The sequence below is a fragment of the Strongylocentrotus purpuratus genome, unplaced genomic scaffold (genome assembly GCF_000002235.5).
Source record: "Strongylocentrotus purpuratus isolate Spur 01 unplaced genomic scaffold, Spur_5.0 spur5_scaffold_21, whole genome shotgun sequence".
Taxonomy (NCBI): domain Eukaryota; kingdom Metazoa; phylum Echinodermata; class Echinoidea; order Camarodonta; family Strongylocentrotidae; genus Strongylocentrotus; species Strongylocentrotus purpuratus.
Genome location: NW_022145607.1, coordinates 5,692,256 through 5,704,135, shown reverse-complemented (window position 1 = coordinate 5,704,135; position 11,880 = coordinate 5,692,256). Strand labels below are relative to the sequence as shown.

Below are 11,880 nucleotides of genomic sequence, written 5' to 3'. Positions count from 1 at the left end.
ACTATGCGAAGTCGTTTATCAAGTAAATGTATTCAAATTTATGGATGCTTCTTTCCCAGACGTGTGGTGATGAAGCATTTCATTCACCTGCTATTTTCCTTTGTACTATAATTGCCAGAACGCAAATTGCATAAATTAGTTAGTGCTCTTCTGGGTTGAAGGTTTCTCATAAATGAAATATATTTGTCAACTGCTATAGTGTAGAATTTATAAATGAATTTGTTACAATTGGGCCCCTGTTATTTATTTTTCACCTAATATAATTTCTATCATCTCAGTTGTTATTTTTTTTCATTGAAAAGTAAAGGTTTCGTTATTGATTTAAAAATTCTTTCCAACTAAAGCTTGGTGCATGATACATGTACAACTTCAACAGATACGTCACATGTTTAAGAAAATGGCTGCGCCCATGTCATGCTGACAGGCATCACATCATGCCAGGAATATCTTCATTTATATATATCTTGTACATTTTCGTAAGGAATATTGTACATCAAAGGGCAGGAATACATCTCATTTTTCAGAATACCTACACTTATTCTTTGGGTTTAGGTTTCCTTTAAGAAATTCGGGCGTAGGTATGCCAGATTTGGTTTCGCCAGGGGAAGGATCACCCCTGCCCTCATAACTACGCCCCTCTTCCAATTTCTCCGACACTAAGACACCTCAACTCCCTGCAAATCCTGGATAACTATACCATAGTTATGCATTCATCATTACACGGTAAGATTACTTATACCGTATACTGAGTTTGAGGTCTTTAGGAATGTGGCATTGAAAAAATTACAGAAAATGACAAATCATATTTTGCATAGGTTTGACAACATCCGAGAAGGAAAAATATGTCATTTTGCGGAGGATATCTTTGCAGATGGCTTTGAAATTCCTTAAATTATCTGGATAGCTACTTTAGAAAATGATTTAATACGATGGACAATACACAAGATATTAGGTCAGCCAGAAATACTCGTTATGGGTAGGTCAATGAACTTTGACAAGCAACAGTTTGATTAAAATGAGTGCATACATTTTTTTTAAAGTAGTAGTTGCTGGATATCAATTATTTGAACTTATGGTCAATGAGGAAGTTGCATTTTAAACATATTTTGGAAGTCGTCTTTTGGGCATAGATCTCGGGTCAACGTAATTTAACATTTAGCTATAATCCAGATGATTATGAAATATATTTCGACCAGCTGACCCTTTGTACAAACTTCTGATTGGTTTGAGGCCAGTATATGGAAAGGACATTAACATTTTAACGATATTAATTTATAATGAAGTTTAAATTACATGACATTAAACCGTTCAAACACGGTAAAGAGAGTTTCAGATAGACAGTAAGATAGACACGACTAATACTCTCTTTTAAGTCTCATCTGTATCAACAGCTTTCCAGTATTTTGTAATGTTCATGAAGATTTAGTGGGTTTTTAAAAGTTAATTGTTAGTTCAAAATCTATTTGTATATTATTATCTATTTCCTACATTATCAGCATTTTGCAATATATTCTAGGAATTTAATATTCGATTGGTTTCTTTCCAATATGCAATATCTACCAACAATAAACAATATTGTACTCAATATAACTTAAATGGTCTAGAATAACTTTGGATGATTAAAGTATCCATAACGTTTCTCCCATATATGTTACACACGATATAATCACATGACAGGTTTTTTGAAGATGTTGAATAGCACCGTCAACTGTATCAAATAATGAATAATAATTCGTATTGCTACATCTCATACAGACAATGTCTGTTATTGCATGTTATTAGTTATCGGAAATACCACTGGGAGTGTTATTATTTTCTCGGATTCCTTACAAACAGACGCACATATTTCTACAAGATCGTTGGTAAACTTGGTTCCCCATTTTGTTACGTTATCCTAATTGGCAGACATATTAATCGCAGTCACGATGACATTACCCTTCCTCGTTATGAATGTATTATTTAAATCATATTCACTAAAATAAGTGTGCGTCACTTTATGTAACAAGTTTAAAACGAATATATAATCGTAGTACAAAGTAGAAAATATACTCATGAATGTAACAAGTTTTGGTAACAAGTTGTAGCAGAAAGTGACCTTATTCATTAAATATGAAACCTCTAAAGAAATTTAATCAGAATATCACAAATATCTCCTCAATACTAATCGCTAAATGTCCATTGTTATATATAAAGTAGCATCCAGTAATGCCTGTTTGGCTGATACGGAGTGTCATATTTTCGTCCGAATGGGATAAATTCATAATATTATCATGTTTACAAAGTCACGTGCTCTTGTAGTAAATAACAATCACACATTCTTTATCCATATGTATATTGTGCAAAAGTACATCACCAGCAATCGCCTTCATATATCTTTGTTTTCTAGAAAAGGTGAAGGCGAAAAATGTTTCAAGTATTTTGGTCGCTCGCCGCTGGAGTTTTAGGGTCCGCAGGTAAACACATTAGTTCACCTTTATCCACATTTATTGCATGATGAAGAAAAAAAAGTTTCACGTGCATTGTTTGTGAACTATTTTGCTTTTGCAGAATTTCCAACTTTTATATGAGCATATTGAGTCTTTTCTCCTTCGATAAACACTGTCGATCTCTTTATGGCGTTTGGTCCCATGTCTAACTGAGCATAGACCAGTCCTTCCACATTCTTACTCTTTCTCTCTTCAATAAATTCATCAGTGTTTCCTTCAGATTCACATGACCTCGCAACAAGTTCTGCTGCGATCTCGCCTTCGAGGTCTAAATCATCGTCAAAGTCAGATGAAAATACCGAGTCGTCGTCGAGGTCGTCGTCGTCAAGGTCGTGCTCGTCTTGACCAGGTGGTGCTTTAGAGAGATCTGGAGTGATATTGGCGTATACTGGTCCGTCCATCATGTGAGACTGGCGAGGAGTAAGAGCATAACCTCCAACCTGACCACCACTGTTACTTTCAACATCCTTCAGACGAAACTGCCATTCTGGAGGAGGCGGGTTCACAACGACTTCAATTTCTTTCATGCGCATTTGTGCATTCCTCTTGGATGATTTTACAGAGCTTCCGCTTTGACCACCTGCCGAGCCGGACTTCTTAACCATGTCTATCGGTCTCTTTAGAGCAGCTACTACATGAGGAGGGATCCAGGTTGGGACACTCTTCGGATACCGCTTGGTTTTTATCAAGAATATAATGAGGACTATTAGCGCGATGATGAGCAGTGAGCCAATGATAGCTCCAGCGATCCCTGAACCGTTACTTTCTTGGTCAGGTAAATCTTTGTTGGATACCTGATGCGTGTTACCCCCTCCTTGTCTGTATCCTCCACCCGTCTGGATCTTAGGTGCTCCTGCATGATTCAGATTAACATTTGCTTCCGTGGCTATCACACCCGAATCAATGTCAGTATTCGCTCCGATCTGAACAACATCTCGTCTCGTCGATGTCTCTGCGGCCTTTGTCGTTGTCTTCGACGTCGCCGTTGGCATTTTGGTAGTAGTTTGCCCATTGACGATTGTTTTTCCGCCGGATAAGTTCGGGTGCGAATCTGTTTCAGTATTAGCTGCATTGCTCGCACCATGGCTCGTTCCGTCTGTACTAGGTTCCTGATCTGTAGAAGGCTTTCTGGTAGGGATAATGGGAGGTTGTTCGGTACGAAACGTTTGGCGGGTTGATACAGGGGGTGGTGGAGGGGGTTTCCTTGGATTAACAGCCGCAGGTTGAGTATCAGCTGGTAGCACCTTCAATGTGGATTCTCCTATCAGTTTAACCCCAGATGGCAGAATCACAATACATCTCACTGCTGTACCGTTATCGTTTAGAGCCGTCCGAATGACTGTGAATTCGGACCGATCAGCAGAGACGAGAAACCTACCCCTTGTTTGGCGTATTTTCGACGCCCGGCTCCCGTAGCCGAACACCCATCGCGCCACTGGTCCCGCTCTGGACTGGCAACCAAACATTGCGCTGCTGCCTTCTGTAACATATTTTACTGTAGGGTTCATGACGATAGTCTCAAGGGGATTCGCTATTGTCGAAACCTCAATTGCTGGAAGGGGAACAACCGTACAGTTCCTCTCGCCTTCGACAAAGACGGAGGATTGGCTGCAGACGAATTGCTGACCTTGGTCAGTATCAGAGAGTAACCTGGTGAAGAAGATGGATCCATCAGAATATCGTCCCTGTGTTCGGATCTTACTTCGCGATGTCTCGTTCCACCAATTCAGCGCTTCATAGTTCACACTGGGATGCATCTGCTGTGAGCAAATAACGGTCACCCGCTGACCGACACTTGGTTGAGGCGGGGTCATCGAGCATGTAGGAATCGGGATAGGGACTCGAACCGTCAACCTTCCCGCAACGGACTCTATGACTCCCCCTGCCCCGGAGGCTTGGCACCAGTACATGCCCGCATCCTCATAGTCCACATTGCGAATCATCAGGTCATGTTCACCAAGGTTCGAGTCCCCTGCGATGCTGAACCGCGTGTAGGTGTGTACAACGTGTCCTCGAATGCTGATGTACTGGGTCTGAGGGTTCGTATTATCAGATTTAATCCAAGTCACAGACACACTCGATCCAGCAACCCCGTCCAAATTCAAATCACATCGCATGTATATTGTATCTCCTGCATATACTGTCACTGTATCGGGTTGGTTCCTGAAAGATAAGCCAAGAGCTCCAGAAAACATCAAAGTAACCAGTAAAATAGTTACTGATAACCACGCCATTTTTGAAGAATAAATCCAATAGATCCGCTAGATCCGGTAAATCCAAATAAAGGGTTGTTTAGGTCAGGTGTATATCATTCAATCACCTTGTTCGATTAAAATGTTGAGTACCATGAAACACAAGACAGCTGTATGTTGATCCCGATGTTGATGCAATTGTATCATATCACTAATCCTCAAACAATCAGTTATCGAGTAATAAGAGTCTCTGGGCTCTACCCATGTTAAACTTGTTCCTTTCCTTCTCTGGGCTGAGAGCTACAATGACGAGATTCACTCAAAAGAAGACTGCTGTCATATATGAGCACGGCGCGCGGCGCTCAGTGAGCTCTGAACGTGAGAGAGCAGTTTGACAGTAATATCAAATCGAAACAGGGCCCTCTCTTGACGATATGCTATATATTTTCGCATTTGGTTCAGCGGAATTCTCTCTCTCTCTCTCTCTCTCTCTCCTTCCCTCTCTCCTCCGAATGGTGATATTATTTTGAACTTAACTGTTCATTGACCTTAATAAGACCTATTTTAGGAGGCTCATTAAAGTTGAAAAATTTAATGGAAAGTTGCTCTATTCAGTTTTTTTTCTTCTTCACTTTCTTTTATTTTCCTCACTTTTTGTTCTCATTAATTGATTTAGTGGAGGATGTGGTGCAGTGGTTCTTTCACTTGAATCACAGTTTAAGGGTTAAGGGTTCGAATATCAGCCCGGCACAAACGTCATATGGCAAGACATTAATCCACATCATCTTCACCCAGATATATATGGGTACTTGGCAATCGTTTGGGAAACAATATTAATTGCAGGACCCTCAGGAAGAGCAGAAATGAGGCAAATGCGGCTGCCATTTATAAACAAAAATACTTTTGTTATCATTATTATTATTATTATTATTAGTAGTAGTAGTAGTAGTAGTAGTAGTAGTAGTAGTAGTAGTAGTAGTAGTAGTAATAGTAGTAGTACTAGTAGTAATAGTAGTAGTAGTAATAGTAGTAGTAGTAGTAGTAGTAGTACTAGTAGTAATAGTAGTAGTAATAGTAGTAGCAGTAGTAGTAGTAGTAGTAGTAGTAGTAGTAGTAGTAGTAGTAGTAGTAGTAATAGTAGTAGTAGTAGTAGTAGTAGTAGTAGTAGTAGTAGTAGTTGTTGTAGTAATAGTAGTAGTAGTAGTAGTACTAGTAGTAATAGTAGTAGTAATAGTAGTAGCAGTAGTAGTAGTAGTAGTAGTAATAGTAGTAGTAGTAGTAGTAGTAGTAGTAGTACCCAATAAACAAAATCACGTGAAAATCACGTCAATATCAAGGTATCGACTTGAGGAGAGTTACGTTCTTCAAACACCTGACATTTACGTAAATGTGTTAATACGTTTATTGCACTAGGTAACTTAAAACACACGTACACCAAATCACGCAATTGTCACTGCAATATCACCATTATAATAACGTGATTATCCCTACCTTGGAGACCATGGTTTTTAAACCTAATACTCCCGTGTTTGTTTGGTTATGAAATTACATCTTCATAAACGAAATTATCGCGTCACAGAAACACGTGAAGCGTTAGTGATAGTTTTGGTCAAAATATCTGCGTGAAATTCACGTGAATATTACGAGGCTGACTTGAGATGAATCATGTTCTTCATTCACGTGAAATTTACGTCGAAGAGGAAGTATGTTACTGTAACCCGCGTTCAACCCAATAATTACGCAAATGTTACACAATAAATGAACCAAAATAATAATAATCATCTCGTTTCTGAACATCGTGTCTTGGATCTTCCATAATTACGTCCAGGCGCGCTGGTAGCAGTTTGGGGTTAGAGGGGGTTGGGGAGGGGTGGGTGCAAACATCCCAGAAGAGAAAGCTAGTTGCAGCAACTGGTCCAGTTGATGAACCATTTAATGCCAACTGGTAATCCTGGAAATTAAAATGGGCTAAATGATCCAGTTGATCCAGGCCAGTTATACTTAAACTGGTCTAGCTGAGCCATTAGAACCATTTGGTTAACTTCCAACCAGTTGAACAGCAACAATACTTCAATACTGGTACGTCTGTATTTCCAATGTAAAGGCATTGGTAATAAGTAGACTTACGTAATTTAATTAATCTAAAACATTTCGTATACTTGTACTTTATTGAAATTATTTTAGTTCATAGTTAATGTTTCCCTTATTCATGTTTAACTAAATGTAATTTATACGAAGTAGCGAAATGTCCTAATAACTGGTAATTTATATTTGTAGTATTTTCGAAATGAATTGCATATAACTAAATCATCAGTAATTAAGAAATATGCTGTAAATTCAGATAAATTGTTTAAAAAACATAGATCTGCACGCACCCCATTTTCAATATGCAAATTAACTGGTGTCAGCTGGTTCAACTCGAAATATGCCAACACTCAGTCATCAACCGGTGCAACTGGAAATATGCACACTCCAGTTATCAACTGGTGCAATGAAAATATGCCAACAGTCAGTTATCAACTCGTGAACATAGAAATATGCCAACAGTCACGGTATTATCACCACGGAACTTCAATGGTAACTGTGAAACCATCAAGACACCCAAGAATAACTCATTTACACACCTGGAATACATGGAATACCCAGCTTATATCAATAATCCGATTGAGTCACGAGATCATCACCACGGAACTGCTGGCAACGTTGACTACCATTTAAATAGGTGTTTTAAGACACCTAATCATGACTAATTATTCACACCTAAAAGTCACGTATGCCCAGCTTAGATTAATAATCCGTTTGAGTCACGAGATCATCACCACGGAACTGCTGGCAACGTTGACTACCATTTAAATAGGTGTTTTAAGACACCTAATCATGACTAATTATTCACACCTAAAAGTCACGTATGCCCAGCTTAGATTAATATTCCGTTTAAGTCACGAGATCATCACCGCGGAACTGCTGGCAACTCTGATTACCATTTAAATAGGTGTTTTAAGACACCTAATAATTAATAATTTTTCACACCTAAAAGTCACGTATGCCCAGCTTAGATTAATAATCCGTTTGACTCACGGGATTATCACCGCGGAACTTATGGCAACTTTGACTACCATTTAAATAGGTGCTTTAAGACACATAATCATTACTAATTTTTCACACCTAAAAGTCACGTATGCCCAGCTTAGATTAGTATTCCATTTGAGTCACGAGACTATCACCGCGGAACTGCTGGCAACTTTGACTACCATTTAAATATGTGTTTTAAGACACCTAATATTTACTAATTTTGCACACCTACATATCACGGATTCACAGCTCAGATTAGTAATCAGCTTGAGCCACGTGATCATAACCAAGAAATTTATGGTAACTTTGAAACCATTTAAAGAGGTGTGTAAGACACCTCCAAATTACTAATTTAATATAACCAGAGATTCACGGACAGAACAATAAGACGATTAGCCGGTGTAAGTAACGTGATTATTACCATCAAACTTGGATAACATGTGAAACCAATCGATAAAGGTGCTTACAAGACCAAATAATTACGTATTTATCGCCACCATCGGTTAACGGACAAAAAACTCGTTGCTTGGTCAAGTGGTTATTTGGTCATAAACACTTTATTTACAGAGGTAAGTGGAATCACGTTACTCCAGTCGCGTGATAAACTGGTGGTTTTTAGGTTAGATGAAAACGTGAACAGGAATACCTTTTTTGTTTAAATGAAAGCACGTGTCGATAACGTTTAAATCTAGTTCAAAAGGCACTATACTTTAAAATCACTTAAAATACACTCCCAAAAGAGGTTACTTTTTAGTGTTCTGTTTATTGGGTAGTAGTAGTAATAGTAGTAGTAGTATTAGTATTAGTATTAGTAGTAGTAGTAGTAGTAGTAGTAGTACTAGTAGTACTAGTAGTAATAGTAGTAGTAGTAGTAGTAGTAGTAGTAGTAGTAGTAGTAGTAGTAATAGTAGTAGTAATAGTAGTAGTACTAGTAGTAATAGTAGTAGTAATAGTAGTAGTAGTAGTATTAGTAGTAGTAGTAGTAGTAGTAGTAGTAGTAGTAGTAGTAGTAGTACTAGTAGTAATAGTAGTAGTAGTAGTAGTAGTAGTAGTAGTAGTAGTAGTAGTAGTACTAGTAGTAATAGTAGTAGTAATAGTAGTAGTAGTAGTAGTAGTAGTAGAGGAAGAAGTAGTATTATTGTTGTCATTATCATTATCGTTTTATTATTATTATCAACATTTTTACTTTTGTTACTGTTATTATCATTATTGTTGTTGTTGTTGTTGTTGTTAATTCTATTATTTGGTATTATTATTACTAGTCTGAAGGTTCGTCTGCTTCAAGCAACTTCTTTCTCTATTGCGACTTATGGAAGTGAGACCTGGGCCATGACAAAGAATGACAGAAAGAGAGTTGATGCCTTTGAAATGTGGTGCTACAGGAGGCTGTTGCAGGTGTCATGGAAAGATAAAAAGACAAATGTGTGGGTCCTGGAAAAGATTGGAACAGACTTGACCATCAGAAGGGGAATCATGGAAAGAAAACTAAACTATTTTGGGCACATTGTTAGGAGATCTGAAGGTGTTGAGAAGCAAATACTGCAAGAAGCAGTCGAAGGAAAACGGGGTAGAGGTCGTCCACCAATATCTTGGACTGATGATATCAAAAAAGTGTCTGGACAAGGAATGAAAGGTGCAACACAAATGGCAGGTGAAAGAGTTGCATGGCGTGCTCTCGCGAAGACCACAGCATCGCTTTACAGCGCCACCTGAAGTTGATGATGATGATGATTAATAGTATCATTATATTGATCAGCAGTAGTGAAGATCCAGTAATATAGAGAGCGGGGTGGTGGAGGTTAGGGCAGTGGACATACTAAATACGCGAAATGGGAGGATGTGAATAAATTACATGACTGTGAAGGAATAATGTGCAGAAATTCGAAAGGAGGAAAGAGAAAGGTTTTTACCGATGATGGCGCTGTAACATTACCAGAGCACATCTATACCCAAAGTTTGGCCAACTTTGTTTCAGTTGGTGAACATGGCGTATATCCTTTCGTTTTGTGCTTGCCAAACAATGCAGTATTCGCCATATTGCGCCCATTTCGAACCGGGTGACCAAATTCTCTTTATGTATGGAACTGATCATAGCCATCGCCTCTTTACCTGGTAACATTTCGATAACAGATAACAACGAGCATATTCATCGATGAGACCCACACCAACCGAACAATGAATTATGTTACCTTGGATACCACCAACAAAATCCGCACACTAAAATTAAATGAATAAAATATATTTTTCGGAAGGGAGTCGGTTTTGAGTTGGTTATGGCGATGTGACTGACGTATTACTAAACATCACATTGACATTTTTCCACTCGCCCAGTTCACAGCCATTATGATCGGTTTGGGTGATGCATATCAGCTATGCTATTATCAAATGCTCGACGATGGCGTAGTGTGGATCCAGGTAATGAGGGGGCACGGAGGGGGAGGAATATCGGTTGTACACTAGCTGGATGAAATAATAAGGCAAAGGCCGTTGACTAGGGAGGTCGGAAGTAGTTCCTTTCATCTTCCTGTTGCGTTCATTCTTTTCCTATTTCCATATATCGGGGCGGGTCTATATTACTGTGGGGCACGTCTCCTCCCCCCCCCCCTGTAGCTAAGCTCCTGATATTTATAGGTGATGTGTTTACAATGAGGTCGTAGGGAACAAGCTGGATCAGCAGCCAAATGGGCGGGCTTTTCACACGGCTAGTGAACTAATTAGTCTGGTTTATGCCCTTGCAATCGAAATAAAACGAAGTCTCCTTTATTTATTTTGGTTCAACACATCTGAGCACAAAGTCTGCTCACTGTTCATGATATCGCATCACGTAATGTGTATCTTTATCAACAAACAATAGCGGATTGGGTTTAGAGCACGAATCACATTTCTAATCAAGGTTATTTCATCTGGAAGTTTCCTATAGTGTATTTGTAACATCATGATGAATGGATTTACAAAAGAAACCAAAATAATGTCCCCTTGCTTTCAAACTGAAGCAAATCAAATAAGATTTCGATCCACCCATCCTATTCAACTAAGAAGAAAGGAGCCAAATTTAGTCCAGTGTTATTATATAATGTCCCCCAAAGTGTTTGAAGCATTGGAGCAACTATCAAAATCTAGGTGACACAAGTATCGATGAAGGAAAATCTGTATGCAATACTGGCAGCTTTTCCAGTTTATGGAAAACAGAAGCAAGAGAGGTAAACATACATCTCAACTATTAATGCATAAAATGTGTAAACGTGCATATTCCAGCAACTTTTATTAGAATATACCGGATTTTCATTTTAGAACATTCCTCCACCCACCTGTCAACAAATGGCTATTTATCAATATACTTGCAGGAAGCTCAGAAATTAGTTTCAATATCAGAACAAGAAAAATTGGTAACAATGTATTTTAGAAATAATAAGCTGAAGCGAATGAAGCGAATCCATAACTAGAATCTTGTATGCTAATTTAAAAAAAAATATGGAACTAAGTATAGCTGTAAGTTTTCGAGCGATAATTCGGCATAATTACATAAAATCTGATAGGCATATTGTGAGAAATTCTGAAACGATATTTATAAATATAATGACCATAATCAGCACTTTATTCTCTTGGTATGATAAATTGTGCAAACACCGGAGGTAGTCGGCTACTACAACCACTTAGTCATGACTGTTGGCTTTCTTAACAATGACACACAAAGCGAGGTCCTCAATTTGGTTGCCTAGCAACGGAAGGCATCATTCATAGATGATTACGAGCAGGTCATGCTGAGATCTTTAAAAGTTCCCCAAGAGGAATTGCTTTGTGTACTGGAACGGAAAGACATGACAAAAGGAACACATAATAGTTAATTCAATCGAAAGGGCACGAAGAGAAAAAAGAAGTCAAAGACGCGGAAAATGAAGAAGAAGAAAAATAAGAAGAAGAAGAAGAAGAAGAAGAAGAAGAAGAAGAAGAAGAAGAAGAAGAAGAAGATGAAGAAGAAGAAGAAGAAGAAGAAGAAGAAGAAGAAGAAGAAGAAGAAGAAGAAGAAGAAGAAGCAGATGAAGAAGAACAAGAACAAGAACAAGAAGAAGAAGATGAAGAAGAAGAACAAGAAGAAGAACAAGAAGAACCAGAACAAGAACAAGAACAAG

General features: G+C 38.4%; 1 protein-coding gene across 1 annotated transcript; it reads right to left on the bottom strand.

Annotated features, from left to right (window-relative positions):
* Positions 1–1,036: 1,036 nt before the first annotated feature.
* LOC105445262 lies at positions 1,037–5,003 on the bottom strand. Its single transcript, XM_011680581.2, has one exon. It carries the CDS (start codon positions 4,718–4,720, stop codon positions 2,531–2,533), a length of 2,190 nt encoding a protein of 729 aa, XP_011678883.1. The 5' UTR covers positions 4,721–5,003; the 3' UTR covers positions 1,037–2,530.
* Between the last annotated feature and the right edge of the window lie 6,877 nt (positions 5,004–11,880).